Source organism: Salvia splendens, unplaced genomic scaffold (assembly GCF_004379255.2).
Source record: "Salvia splendens isolate huo1 unplaced genomic scaffold, SspV2 ctg145, whole genome shotgun sequence".
NCBI lineage: Eukaryota > Viridiplantae > Streptophyta > Magnoliopsida > Lamiales > Lamiaceae > Salvia > Salvia splendens.
The window spans coordinates 29,287-44,829 of record NW_024598786.1 but is presented as its reverse complement, the minus strand read 5'-3'; the positions used below and the strand labels follow the sequence as shown (position 1 = coordinate 44,829).

Sequence of the window (15,543 nt, the reverse complement as noted above, 5' to 3'; positions counted from 1 at the left end):
GTAGATAATGTGGCTAATAATGAACTGCAATGGAACATCTATGTAGATTAATTGAAGTGCTAGAATCCAATAATGAAGAAATTCTTTAACGATAATGGACGAAAACAGATTAATAATGCAATAATAAAATGTATAAAATGTTCACAGTGTGAATACTAATAATACTAAGACCACCAATTGAATCACACGACTAATCCGACTAAAAAACTAAAAAGACATCAAGCTGGCCTCTTGCCCTTCCGCATCTCTTTCTCCATCACCATCTCTTTAAGCATTGGACAATTTCTTGAGTCGTTATGGCCCATCTCATCGCACGCCTTACACCGTCTAAGAGGCCTAGTAGCATCTCTTGGAAATCAGACGGCTGGCTGAGCTGCTAGCGTGGCCCTTGGTTTTTGTACAACCACAACTATACAAAAAGCGAGAAAAAAATGGCTCAGCAAACATATACATTATATCTCATGTCTACTCCATTACTGATACTAAAACAACCATTATTTAGTATAATATGTACATTATGTGAATCAGAAACAACTACTCCCTAGCCGAGATGATATCTAAACCCTCGTTGAATGACTGAAACTAGTGGTGTTTGGTAATGATTTTGTTACTTAGTACACACTACACCCTAGCCCCAATGATTGCTAAACCATTTGGGAAAACAAGAAACGTGCGCCGAAAAAGCAAACCAGGCCAAAATTAAAGTGAACTGGTCAGAAAAAATGTACATTATAGATCACAAATCGTGCATTATAAACCCTAAAACAACCATTATATAATATAATATGTATATTATGTGTATTAGTTAAAAACTGCTACCTAGCCGATATAATTTCTACCCCCTAGATGAATGACTGAAACTCGTGTACTTTGACGACGGTTTTAAGAATTAGTACATACTACACCCTAGCCCCAATAATTGATAAACCCTTTGGGAAAACAAGAAACGTGCGCCGAACAATCAAACACAGCCAAACTTAAATTAAATTGGTGAGTTAAAAGTACATTATATATCAAAAAACGCGCATTACACAACCTAAAACAACCATTATATACTATAATATGCACATTATGTATATCAGTTAAAAACTACTACCTAGCGGATATGATTCCTAAACCTTAGATGAATGATTGAAACTCGTGGACTCAATGCGTACTACACCCTAGCCCCAAGGATTGCTAAACTCTTGGGAAAACAATAAACGTGCACCGAACAATCAATCTCGGCCGCGTAAATTACACTGGTCAACAAACAATTACATTACAGCTCACAAATCGTCCATTATTTCACATAAAACAACCATTACACAATCACATATGTACATTATGCGCATCCGTTAAAAAAATACAATCTTGATGCTTTAATTTCGTACACCCTAGATGAATAAACTCCAATGATTGGTAAACACTTGGGTAAAAACAAGAAACGTGGATTGATATTTTACTCACTAATTTGTGTAACAAAACAAAACATAAAATACAATGAATTACTCAAGCAACTGGAAATTTCTGTAAACAACTAGCCTCGAAAATCATTGCATGAAAAAAAATACATAAGACTTCAGAACTCTCAACTGATTAAAATCAAATTAAAAAGGGAGAACATATTACATTAATTTACCAACAGGGATACATCAAACCCAAATTTTGTTTTAGTGAACATATATATGGAGTATTATCAATCCCACAAAATTAATACAGAGCGAGTGGACAATAGGCATGAAATCCATCATCGAATTTAATAATCTTATCCTCTGAATCTCCTCTCTGCAAAGTTATTATACATATAGATGTTGAAGCAAATTAAATTGGAAAATAAATAAACTTCATTATTTTTGGATTTGGATATTGTGAAATGAACTTACTTTATGAAACAGTTGTATGCCGATGGAACACGTTGCCTCTTCTCCGATGCTGTAAAACGCAAGCAGGTATTCTTCAAATCGGTATTGTTAGAGAATTAATAATCAAACGGTTTTCTTCAATTACGAAAAATAGAAACGATTTTGGAACCTTCATGTGTTGAATGGAGAACAAACGCTGGAATGTAAGGGAGAAACGACAGATTGCATCGTGCAATCATTGACAGAAACCGCTGAGATTTTGGATGAGAAAATCAAGGAAATTACCATAACAAACACTTTTGTGTATACCAAATTTAGCCTTTTCAATTTTTTTAATGATTAAATTTAAATTCATGAGGCATTATTTTGGGCTATCAAATCTTGAAATTGAATGGACGAGATTAAAAAGAACAATAGAACAAAATATGTAAAAAGGATATGAATATATATATATATATGGATGTATTCATTTCCTTTTTATATCTTTTGTTCTATTATATATATATATATATATATGGTTGTGATCAATTGAGATTTTTTAGCCTAATTGAGAATTGAGATGCATTATCAGTCACTCATTTTTTATTAAATGAGTGGTCCAGAATTTGCCACATGGAAAATATTTTTACATTAATTAATTGTGAAAGGGCATATTTGTAATTTCATCATATATTTTATTTAATAAATATTTTTTTTATTTTTTTTAAAAAAATTATTTTTTTTTCGATTTTTTATTTTTTTATTTATTTTATTTATTTAATTTTTTTTTGTCAACTACATATACAATTCATGTCAACTACACACATGTAATGTCAACTACATATACAATTCATGTCAACTACACACATATAATGTCAACTACATATACAATTCATGTCAACTACACATATATAATGTCAATTTTAAGCTGTTGACATTTGATGTGCAGAGCTATTGACATTTGATGTGCAGACTACACATCGTAGTTGACATAATGTCTCAGTAGTTGACATCGCGCGAAAATTTTAAAAAAATTTAAAAAAAATTAAAAAAAATTAAAAAAATTAAAAAAAATAAATTTTTTTAGTTGTTGACATTTTAATACGAGTTGTTGACATTTGATATTCTGGCTATTGAAATGAAATGACGATAATACCCCTTAGTTGACATAATCTACTTGTAGTTGACATTTCAAAATGAGTGGCTGAAAATGCATCTCAATTCTCAATTAAGCTAAAAAATCTCAACCTAACAAGACCCTATATATATATATATATATATATGATGTTAATCTGTTTTATTTCGAAAATACTTTTGAATATTCTTGGATCAACAAAATGTATACTGTATATTTTGTCACTACCTCACTTTTTACACATTAAGGGTTCGTTTGGTTTCATTGATAGCCATAGATAGTCATTTGTATCCACCCTCTATTCCATGTTTGGTTGGCATGATAGCAATCACTCTGACCCGCATCTTCAATCTAACGACCCGGCTCGGATTGAGTTATGGATCTCCAAAAAACCGATAACTCCATCGGTGCTTCGACGTGCGATTGTACGCAATCAACAAAGTGAAGATTTCAAATTTTGCATCAATTGACTCCAATACCCCTTCATTTACTCCATCTCCATCTACATCTACCTCTTCCACATTTGAGCAACAATTTCCAGAGGTCGCCGAAATCAGTGAGAGGCTGTAATTGAAAAGTTCACGATAAGCCTGTTTTTCATGTGTTGGTTCCCGAATTGAGATGGTTGAACTACTATTTGAATTTCTCACCGCGCCTGCGTGTATTTGCAGGTTGCAAGTGAGGGTTCGGGCTAAATCGGACGACGAAGAGCCATGGCCGACCAAGACGTTGTTCAGAAGGTAAGTTCTTCAAAAATCCGATCCCGAAAAATGTGTACTCTGACGAGATTGAAATTACTCCAGCCAATTCGGTTAATGATAAGATTGAGTTCAATGTGTTCATTCCCATGGCCTTCGCAATGTGAGCATAAACTGCCGAACGTGTGCTGTTAAATAATTTTGGGTGTTATTGTATTAATTTTGTTGCATAAACTGAATGGAATTGGTTTTGTTCTTAAACGAGAATGGAGTTCTGCGTAGACAGACCGGCCTTCACAAATACAGCCTATTATGTTTTGCATATTTGTTTGTGATAGGGGGTTATTGTATGTTTTTTGTTGCATAAAGTTTCATGGATTTGAGGCTCTGTCAAATAGGTTTATGCAATTGATTTATGATTCAATGTTAATGTTTATGTGATGCTTCTGCAGTGATTATTATGTCCAATGTCATGGTGTTGTGGTGTGTATTTCAATTTGAGGAATCTTGTGCAAATTGTTCGTGTAGATTGCAAGAACAGAACCAACAGAGCTATTGATCTTACTTGAGGAAATACTGAGAAATCATCGGATGAACATGCTTCTAGTCACCATGTTTATCAATTTGGCCAGATCCAAATCACAAAAAAGGAAACGGAGGGTGGGGGGATTAATTACCAAGGCTATGATTGAAGCCATTCCGGCACATGTAAAGCAGATGGATAGGCTTGTCTGGGTTTCTGATCGTTCCTGCGTGGACAATTTGCGTATGGATAGAAACACTTTCGGTAGATTGTGTCGCATTCTACGGGACCGAGTAGGATTAGTCGACCAAAAATTTGTCACCGTTGAGGAACAAGTTGCTATGTTTTTGTCCATTTTGGCCCACCACAAAAAGACACGGGTTGTAGGACACGATTTCATGCGTTCTTCTGAAACAGTTTCTAAGTACACTCATTTTGTGCTACGTGGGGTGCTTACTTTGCATGACATTTTTTTGGTTAAACCTGAACCGGTTGGGGATGACTGCACGGACTCACGATGGAAGTGTTTTAAGGTATGTGTAATCTCAAGTTAGGTGTATTATACGGTATACTAATGCTATTCCAACTGTTGACATTGTAGGGTTGTCTAGGAGCTTTAGATGGAACATACATACACGTGCGCGTGCCCATAGCTGACGCACCACGTTATCGTAACAGGAAGGGGCAAATATCAACAAATACACTTGCAGTGTGTGATCGCTACCTTCGGTTCGTTTACGTGCTGCCAGGATGGGAAGGTTCAGCTGGTGATTCCCGAATATTACGCGATGCCATTAGCCGGTCCCTCGGGCTTAAAATACCTAAAGGTCAAACTCTTTTTCATTGTTGTATAGTTGGTTGGCTGCTTAATCACCTTTTGACATTTGTTCTCATTGGTAGATTGTTATTACCTCTGCGACAATGCATATGCCAACAGCAGGGGATTCATCACACCGTACAAAGGCGTCCGGTACCATTTGAAGGAGTGGGGTAATGGCGCTCAGGCACCTCAATCGCCCGAGGAATTGTTCAATTTGAAGCACTCTAAAGCTCGGAATGTTATTGAGCGCTCATTTTCAGTACTGAAGATGCGTTGGGGAATACTCCGCAGTCCAAGCTTCTATCCTATTGACGAGTATTAAATTGGCAGCCCCAATTTAGGGATGACGAGGGCAAATTGGGATTTTTAACAAATATTTGAGGACAAAACCGTCATTCCGTATTGCCTATCTATACTTTATGCAACCCAAACCAAACAAAGGTGTTACAATCTCGAGATATGAATCTCTTCAACCAAACACGAGGGTGTGATTGTTAACTCCATCCTCCAACATGCTATTGGAGTCTACTAGCTTCAAACCCATGTTTGGCTATCACTGAAACCAAACGAACCCTAAGAAGATGATTATTAGTACTATGATATTCATGTATAGCTGCATAAAGCAAACCCAAGGGCTAAAAGCCCTACACGAAATAAGAAGGCAAAAACAACGCACTCAAGTGAAATGACAAATTTGCCCTCGCCAGAGCCCTATATTTACACGCCACCACTTTTAATTCCTCCGCATTTGGATATGCCCCTCGTTTTCGGTCTTCTTCTCGTCAAACTCCTTAAGCGTAGTCCTCCATTTAAAAAACGTCCCAAACAAGCCCTCCATCTCCTCGAGCGTCTTCCCCTGCGTCTCAGGGTACAAAGTGTAAAATACCAAAAATGCCACGACCGCAACCCCACCGTAGAGGAAAAACGCCCCTCCATATGTAATGGCGTCACGCAGGGATATAAACGTCATCGAAATCACCCCGCTGGTGACGCGATTCACTGCCACAGCTATGCTTGCACCCTGCGCCCGCAGCCTCAGAGGGAATATCTCGGAGGTGTAGACCCACGTGATGGGCCCCATCCCGATGGAGAAGAACGCCACGTAGGATAAAACCGTTGTTATGGAGAGCGCTAGGGCCCACCCCACCCTCCGTTCCGAGTGGTCAATAACGGTCAGCCCGGCCCCGAGCGCCATGCTGGACACGATCATCCCTGCCACGCTGGACAGGAGCAGCGGCCGCCTCCCGACCTTATCCAAATAGAAGGTGGCCACCAAGATGAAGATCGTCTTGGTGAATCCGACGGCCATGGTGGCTAGCAGTTGGTCGGTGTCGGACTCGAGCCCGGCCTTCTTGAAGATGTCCGGGCCGTAGAGGACGACGGAGTCGATGCCGCTGGCCTGCTGGAAGAAGTGGATGCCGGCGCCGCAGATGAGGATGTGGCGGACGGCGGGGGTCGGGTGGAGGAGGAGCTCGCGCCACACGCCGCTGCCGTGGCTCTTTTTGGAGACGGCCACGATGTCGTCGGTGCAGTGCTCGGGGATGCCGGCGGCTTCCTTGATCTCGGCGAGGCGCTGCTTGGACTCCGCGGGGGAGTCGGAGGTTTTGTCGAGGACGCGCTTGGCGTCGCCGAGGCGGCCCTGCATTACGAGCCAGCGAGGGGACTCCGGCATTGCGAGGACGCCGATGGCGATGAAGACGGCAGGGATGGCGCCGATTCCGAGCATGAGTCGCCATCCTATGTCGGCGGGGAGCTTCGAGAAGCCGTAGTTTGAAACATAGCCGAGTAATATGCCTGTGATTAAAAATAAATATTACTACTACTAATAAAAACAACAATATACTTATACTTACTGATTCGTTACACAATGGTGACTAAGTGACTTGTTATTTAATGATATAAATAGTTTGGGACGGTAAGACACAAGGAGGGTATAAAAATAAGATCTATTTATATTGTTATTTAATGATGTAAATAGTTTGGGACGGTAAGACACAAGGAGTGTATAAAAATAAGAACTATTTATATCAAATTAAAGTGAGACTTTAAATCATAAAAGTAAATAATAATATTATTACTTATCTCCCCTTTTTTAAAAGGCAAGTGAATATACTTGTTTCTTCCTTATTTCTAATTATAAACTCAAATTCAAGATTTTTGTCTGCAACAACTCACACATGGTATGTTTATACTGAATTTTCTTCTACTTAACTTTTTTTTTCTCTTATTATTGACTCTCGAGGTGTCCATGGAGATGTGCACGCGTGTCTTTGCAAGATGTGGGTGGACGATTAATTGGACCCATGAAATGCAGAATTTTCTTCTACTTAAAATATGAGGCTAGAAAATATGCCTCCTTTTCCGGAATTAGATAAATTAAATTGACTCAAAATTGGAATCTTTTGTGATATTATTTTCGACAATGAATCATTTTTAGTGTATTTAATGCATTGAGAAACATGCAATCTTTGTCATCTAGTTTAGTCATCGACAGGCTGAATAAATAAAGTTTACAAAATCTCTCTAACAGTTCAAAACAATTGGAGAAAATCAAACAAATCGTTTCCTACATTGATTCGTTGAATATTCTTCCGTGAAATAACCGGAACGGAACTAAAATAAAATAATCTCAACTAACTGAAACTTGTCATACACATAAATATACACGTATGATTGTTCCTAAAATTGTAGTATAAATATAAACAAAAATATATGTATTGCATAGTACTCATAGACAAGATATAGAAACTATTTTAAACATATAGTAGTATAAATTGAATCCACAATTAATAAATTGTGATTCGGCAACTATTTTTTTATAAATACTGTTTAACATTGTCTTTACTCACAACAAAACCACTACGTATATTTAGAAATTGAATATTAAATATTTTCTAAAAAAAAGAAATTTAACGTTCATATTTAGAAACCAATATGAAATAAACTAATCTTTAGTTCCGTAACCTTTCCAAATTCGTTTGTGTGGAGTAGTATTTTTCTGAAATGACTAATGGATATTTTTTTCCGTTAGAAGTAATTCAAAAATCTTTTTAAGCTCATATTTAGTAAAAGAGTTGTATACTTTTTTCTCAATTAGCACATAATTCAAATAAATAGACAAACCCAAATCCTTATTTACTTTGTCACGTTGAAAATTTCGCTAGTGTACTCAAACCCCAAAATAATACTAATAAAACAATTAGCAAAAAAAGTAAATTAAAGAGTTACCAAAATTGATGAAGACCTCCGGGAAGGAAGAGAGGAAGCCGCGGGCGGAGGCCGGGGCGACCTCCGCCGTGTAGACGGGCGCTATCATGAGCGCATAGCCGACGCCTATGCCGGCAACGAAGCGGCCGACCATGAGGAAGGCGTAGTTGGTGGCGAATCCCATGAGCAGTGCGCCCACGAAGAAAATAGCTCCGGCGAAGACGATTGTGTAGCGGCGGCCCAGCCAGTCGGAGGTCCGGCCGGCGGCGGCGGAGCCGAGTAGCGAGTAGACATTGAGAATTCCCATTATCACCTCTTTTTGTACGTCTGTCATTTTAATTTCCCTCTTTATGTAGATTATGGCTCCACTCATTACTCCTATATCTGCATGTACCAAAATATTTTAATTACTTTTTTTGTGAAAAAAGGAAAAAAAATACTAGTAAATGTTGAAACTAATTAGTAAAGAGAATTTTTATAAGGGAAATTGATGTACCATATCCAAGTAAGATGGAGGTCATGGAAGCCAAGAAAGCACAAGCCAAAGCATATTTGTTTCTCTTTGGTTTTATGGGTGTGGGTAGTTGGGATTCGATGGCGGTGGCGGTGGCGGCACCGTTATTCTCCGGTCTCTTTTCAGCCATGAGAGTGGCGGTGTTTGAAATTGGAATTTTGGTGGTTAGGATAAGAGGCTTTGCTGTGAGTGGTGCATGTGGGATGGATTTATATAGAAGAGAGAGAGTGGGAATGTGAACAAAATAGTACTCCCTCCGTCCCAAGGAAGATGACCCCTTCCTTGGGCGGCACGAGAATTTATACAACTTTATTTTGAGTGTGAAGTGAAGAGAGTAAAGTAAGAGGGAGAATAAAGTAGAGAGAAAGGTGTTTGCATTTTTAGTAATGAGTCATCTTAGTTGGGATAAACCAAAAAGGAAAGTGAGTCATCTTCAATGGGACGGAGGGAGTACTAGTAACAATTAATTAAATCAAACTTTTAACTATTTGAGCTCAGTTATAGCCAATTGTTCACGTCATCTATCAATGACTAATGAGATTTAGATGAGACCCTTTCTTGGACTTGTTAGACATGTTTTTTTATTATTATTATTAATTTGGTGTCGATTGCGTACATTAATATATTGACTTCGACCAATAAATTTATAATTGTGTAGTATTATTATGAGTGGGTAGATCTATCTACTTTTAGAACTTGATGATCACTTGTTCATATTTACTATTGTAAAAGTGATTATCATTTAGAACGTTTATGTTAACATTTTCCGAAAATATATCTTTTACAAAAAAAGATTTGGACATATCTGGAAGCTTAATATTCTCTTTGTTTCATCGTAATTGACTTCAAGCTTTGGCATAGATGTTAATAAACATGTACTAATTCATTAGTAGTATATAATGGAAGGAAGAATTTCATTTTTGTTGATGATATATTTATCCAAAAAGTTAAAGATGATTCATAAAGTTTGGGAGGAGAGAGCCAAAATAAGTGGGGTTATAATAACATATGAGGTCAGTAATAACTAATACCCCCGTCCCATAAGAATATGACTCTTTCATTTTTAGTCTGTTCCATAAGAATATGCAATTTCTAATTTTGGAAAGTCTTTTCTCTCTAATGAGATGAGACTCGTTCTCCACTAACAATACTTTAATTACTTTTTTTCTCTACTCCTCTCTTACTTTACCAATTTTATATTAAAACCCGTGACGTCCCTAAAGTGCATATTCTTTGAGGACGGAGGGAGTAAGTTATATTGGAATATTGGTTATGCATTGAATTTATAATATTTTATGTAGTGACTGTGCAGGTAAAATAAGGTGATTTATTAAAAGAAATTGACCTTTTGTTCGTAGGGTTGAAATTTTAGTTTAAAACGGTTGTTATTGGTTGAGTTAACTTAAACTTCAATGCAAACATTTGATAACTATATTTATACTTTGAATGTATACATCATAAATAATAAGTCGTTACGTGTCATCAAATCTTTATCTTTATTGACTAGTGAGTAAAAAATCATGCAAGAAGATTATAACCCAATGTAGTAATTAATGAAAAATGACGTGGCAAAAAATGTAAACAAACAAAAGAACAACCGTACAGAGGCCGTATTACCGTTTTTTATGGACTATACTTAAGTTTTAAAATATAATTCTATTATTTATAAAATTATAAAATTATTAGCTAGAATGCACTCAAGCCTGTATAATGAGCAAAAATGTAAAAATGAACTCTGAGTCTCTGATATGAAAAGATCATTGCTAATATATTGTTCCCAATAAAATAAAAACAATTAGTACTAGTATTAGATGAGTTATGAAAAGAAATTAAAGGTTCATTGTGATGTTAACACTACAATTTAAGATGTGTGCTATAAGAACCTAGGGGAACAAAAAGAGTAAATGTAGTCCTAAACATATATGACTGTTTTACGATTTTAGTCTAGACATTATGTTTTGAATTATTGCATCCCATACATTTAAACTCGGGCCATAATCAGTTCAATTTGGACGGTTCCCGTTAAAAGTAACGGTCAACGGCTGTTAAACTGATTTTGACCCAATTAAATTATTAATTGTGATTATTAGCACCCTAATGATCTCTTAATTTTTATTAGCAAAATGAAGAAATTAAAATACATAAAAATGAATTAAAACAGAAAATGCGAAACAAAAAAAAATTTCATCATCATCATCTGATTGGATCTCACTCGAAGCTTGGAACGACGCTGTACGTCGCGGACTCCACCTCCAGGTCCGACCGCTTCGCGAATCTTCCCTTGGTTCTCGGCCTCATATGCCTTCCTCGATGCGTAGCTGATCATCTTCTCGAACCTTATTTTCTTCTTCTCATGTACCTCATCACCCTCGCTTCTCTGTCCATCCTCACCACCGCCGCGCTCTTGCTCCCTTCAACCTCCGGCACCACCCCCACCTCCATCATCGACGACGACACCTATCAATTACAATTCAAATTCGCATTAATTAATTTCCAGCATTTAGACTGAATTTGAGTTTAAATTAGAGTTTGTGCTAAATCCCCAATTACTACATTGAATTAGGGTTTGAAAGGAGAATACACTTTGGCGGAACAGTACTGGAATGGAAGGGAGCAGAAAGGAAAAACAATTCGAAAAAGCTTACTAATCTTTTTTTAGCATTCATGTGCTTGATTTTGATTTTTGAGCTTAGGACTTAGATCTGTAGTGGATTAATCCGTGTGGTGGTTGTAGGTGATAGAGATGAGTGGAGATTATATTTCTATCCCTTAAGGATAAGCGGTGTCGGCCGGCGGTGGACCGACGGCGGCTGAGAAGCCTTTGTCCTGTGAATTTGGGGTGGGATAGCCTGTGACAGGCCCATTACGATCTTCCATTGCGGGAGTCGTGGTGGCTCATGGGAGAAAGGTTTGTGGAGAAAGGTTTTGATTATTTAGTTTTAAATTTTTTTAGAGTAATAATTTTTATTTTTTGAAATAATTAAAAAATTATAAAAATGCCTAATCCGGTCAAAATCGGCTAAACAACCGTTGACCGTTACTTTTAACGGGAGCCGTCCAAAATGGACTAATTATGGTCCGAGTTCAAATGTTTGGGATGCAATAATTCAAAACATAATGTCTAGGATCAAAATCATAAAAACGTCATATGTTTAGGACTACATTTGGCCTTTACTAAAAAAATTATCAGTCCTATAAAAGTATGAACTCTTTCTTTTTGTAGTCAGTCTCACATGAGTATGCATTTTCCAATTTTTAAAACTATTTTTTCTGGTAAGACTCATTCTTCACTAACAATATTATAATTTTTTTTTCATCTCTCTTATTTTACTAATTGTGAATTAAAACATGTGTCCAACCAAAAATGCATATTCTTGTAAGAATGAGGGAATAACTATTTGTATTTAAACCCAGAGGTTTGTACACGTGAAGTATTTTTAGGAGTTTTATTAACTTGAAAAATAAATTAGCTATCACTCTAGGATCTTAAAAATGTACATCAACTTAAGATAAGACCTTAATTAATTATCGAATGTCTATCATTTTTTAGATTCTTTTCTATTTTAAAAATGTTTTAGTGGACCTTCATTAATTAGCTTAGCTTAGGGCTGACAATTTTTAGCACAACATGAACCCGCACGAAAATAATGAATATGTGTCAAAGCTTATTGGGTTCGTGTCCTTAGAGCATGAATAACGCTTGGGGCCGGACCACAAATCGCGAGTCCCGGCCCGTCCCGCGCGTTGGAGGAGGAGGCGGCACGGCCTGGGCCGGTCCCCGTGCCGCGATCCCGGCCTGGTGCCCGTCCCGCGGCCCGGCCAGGGACGACGTTATTCGGGGGACGGGCCGCCTCCGCGAGTCCCGGCCCAGCGTTACACACACTCGGGCAGGGCCGGGCCGCAAGTCCAATTTATTTATTTATTTATTTATTAATTTTGTGTCTATAAATACGAGCATTCCATTTGTGCATCAATCTTACGTGCATTCCATTTCAATGTATATTATACCCCTTATTTCGACGTAAATGGATTGGTTCAACAACGATGAACGTGAGATGGAGGAGTTCGTTAACTCGAACAATTGGTACATACCGAGGTCGCAACGATCGCAGTCACAGCCTAGTCCGGGAGTCGGTAGCAACGTTGATGTAACATCGCCGGTCAACACCGATGAATTCGAGATCAGCGAGATGGAGCCCGCTCAAGAGCGTGGCAAGGAGAAGGTCGGTGAGGAGGATGGGTCGAAGAAGTACGGTCCGCAAGAGACAATGTGGCTTGCGAGGAACTACATCGACGCCGGCGAGGATCCTATCATCGGCAACCAGCAGACCAGCAAGGCTTTCTGGGAGCGGATTGCTCAAAAGTATAACGCTGGCCGTCCTAAAGGGTCGATCGAGCGTAGCTACGTGAAGTTGTGCAAGCATTGGGGCCGAGTCCAGGCGGATATGAGCAAGTGGAACGGAAAGTGGGCCAACGTAGTCCGGATGTGGCCGAGCGGGCACAGCGAGGCGGACCTCGTCGAGAAGGCGAAGGAGGCGTTCTTCGCTGACGGGAGGAAGGCCTTTAAGTACTTCGATGTTTGGAAGCTCGTCGAGAAGAGCCCGAAGTACACGAGCAGTGCCGAGCCGACGGCAACTGGGGTGGCGAAGAGAACCAAAGTTTCCGCCTCCGGAAACTACTCTTCGAGCGATGGAGGTCCTGCGATCGACCTCAACGTGACGGACAACGATGTCTTCGGCTCCTCTCCTAGCATTCAGAGCCGCCCGATGGGAACAAAGGCGGCAAAGAGGAAAGCAAAGGGGAAGGCAACTGCGAGCAACTCCGCCATGGTGCCACCGCCAATCAATCCGTCTCTGGATAAGATGTCCGACACTTTGTCGGAGATGAATATTACATGGCGGATGAGCCAGCTGACGGAGTTGACAACGAGGGATACGTCGAAGATGTCGGACGACGAGCTCGAGTTGCACCGTGAGATGATCGCCTACCTTCGCGCCCAAATGAAGAAGTAGTAGTCGTGGCCCGGGTTTGTAGTATTTTAAATTTGCTTCGTCTAGTAATGTAATGTTAATTTTCTAATGAACAATGCATTTTCCCGTTTCAATTATTGAACGAATTGCGTTTACGAGTTAAATATGTTGGAGTTGTGAATAGTGTCATTTATTAGTTGCGGCCCGAGTTGCATCCTGCAGGGTTAGAGGAGTTGGGGCCTGGGCCGCAACTGTAGAGGAATGATGACGATGAGGGGACTTGGGGTCGGAAATGGGGACGGGGTTATTCATGCCCTTATGTGTCGACATGATAACGACATGAAAAATTCGTGTCGTGTTACACGTTAAGAAATAATATTAATATATTATTTTTTTTATCTATATTAAAATTTAAATTAGGTTTAGTCTAATGGAGCACTTAGTATTAGCGTGAAAAAAAGATTTTTCATTTTTCGTATTATTATAGTGTCGTTATTGTATCGTGTCATATATGTGTTGTTATCGTGTCGTGTTGACCCGAGGTGGTTCGCGTCGTTAATGGGTTCGTGTCATGTTCGTGTCTAAGGATAGCGGGTCGTGTTTGTGTTCGTGTTTGGAGTTTTCTTAACGGGTCGTGTTTGTGTTTGTTGTTATCGTGTCGACACGATAACGACACAACACGCACGATTTGCCATCCCTAATTATTAGCTACTCCGAAGAAACAATGAAAAATGAAATGCCCGAATTTTTAAGATTTATATTGTTAATTAACAACCTAAATCACAGGCAGACACAGATGACGTTAGGCCATCCGCAATGGGCGGACAATAGCACGCCCGATGGCGCACATCGTCCGCGCCATTCATCGTCCGCCCCCACTGTGGGTGTGTGGCATAGGCCGCGGACGATAGTAGCGGCCTATGCTTCGGGCGCGACTTAAACCGCGGACGATGGCCATCGTCCGCTCCATTGCGGACGTCGCGGGCGATGGCCATCGTCCGCGACATCGTCCGCCCCATTGTGAAGGCCGCGGACGATGGCACGCGGACGATGGCACGCGGTTTCGTTTTTTATAAATAGCGTTCATTTGTAACATTTCATTTCACACGATTTCATCTTCGAAACTTACATTTACATAATTACTACGAAATGAATTCAAGCCCCAATAGCCCTACGTTTAGCGGAGAGGCGCATTGGCCGGGTACAGAACCTGGCGATTATCGTTCGTTCGGCGACAACACCCATTACGATCCCGATTTCAGTACGGAATTGTATGGGTTGTCTGATATAGAGCCGTTGCCGCACCGCCCAACCGCATCGGCCGATCCCGCAGCGACCGGTGCCGCCAAGGGGAAGGCGAAGCGGAACCGGCAGCGGGCGCAGAAGTTGCCGCCTCCCGGTGACTGCGATGAGTACGCCCCCGGCCGTACGAACTACACCGACGACGAAACTCTCACTTTGGCCCGGTGTTGGGTAGATATATCGGAAGATCCGATATTCGCCAACAACCAGAGACAGACCGCGTACTGGGAGCGCATCGCTGACCTCTACAATTCGGTCAAGCCGCCGACCGCGTACAAGCGCAAGAGTGAGAAACTCCGCAAGCACTGGGATCAAATCAAGAAGCAAGTGAACTTGTACTCGGCGGAATTCGAGAAGTGCGCGCGGTCACAGGGGAGCGGCGAGAGCGTGCACGACGTGCGCTCTAAAGCGATGTTGTCGTACTGGTCGATGTTCGGCGAGTTCAAGCACGAGGCCATCTGGGCGCTCTTGAGGGAGAAACAGAAGTTCCAAGGTGGAATTCTGCACACTGGTGCGCCGAAGAGGACGAAGGTCACCGAAGCTGGTGACTA

General features: G+C 40.0%; 1 protein-coding gene and 1 long non-coding RNA gene across 2 annotated transcripts; both read right to left on the bottom strand.

The window, feature by feature from the left end:
• Positions 1 to 1,575: 1,575 nt before the first annotated feature.
• On the bottom strand, positions 1,576 to 2,105 carry LOC121789122. Its single transcript, XR_006047979.1, has 3 exons — positions 2,014 to 2,105; positions 1,866 to 1,914; positions 1,576 to 1,767 (listed from the first exon to the last, which is right to left on the bottom strand). It is a non-coding gene; the product is annotated as an uncharacterized LOC121789122 (long non-coding RNA).
• A 3,476-nt stretch (positions 2,106 to 5,581) lies between these two features.
• LOC121789120 (polyol transporter 5-like) lies at positions 5,582 to 8,891 on the bottom strand. The gene is made up of 3 exons (XM_042187640.1): positions 8,703 to 8,891; positions 8,228 to 8,590; positions 5,582 to 6,793 (listed from the first exon to the last, which is right to left on the bottom strand). The coding sequence occupies exons 1-3, from the start codon at positions 8,848 to 8,850 to the stop codon at positions 5,733 to 5,735; spliced, it is 1,572 nt and encodes a 523-aa protein (XP_042043574.1). The 5' UTR covers positions 8,851 to 8,891; the 3' UTR covers positions 5,582 to 5,732.
• Between the last annotated feature and the right edge of the window lie 6,652 nt (positions 8,892 to 15,543).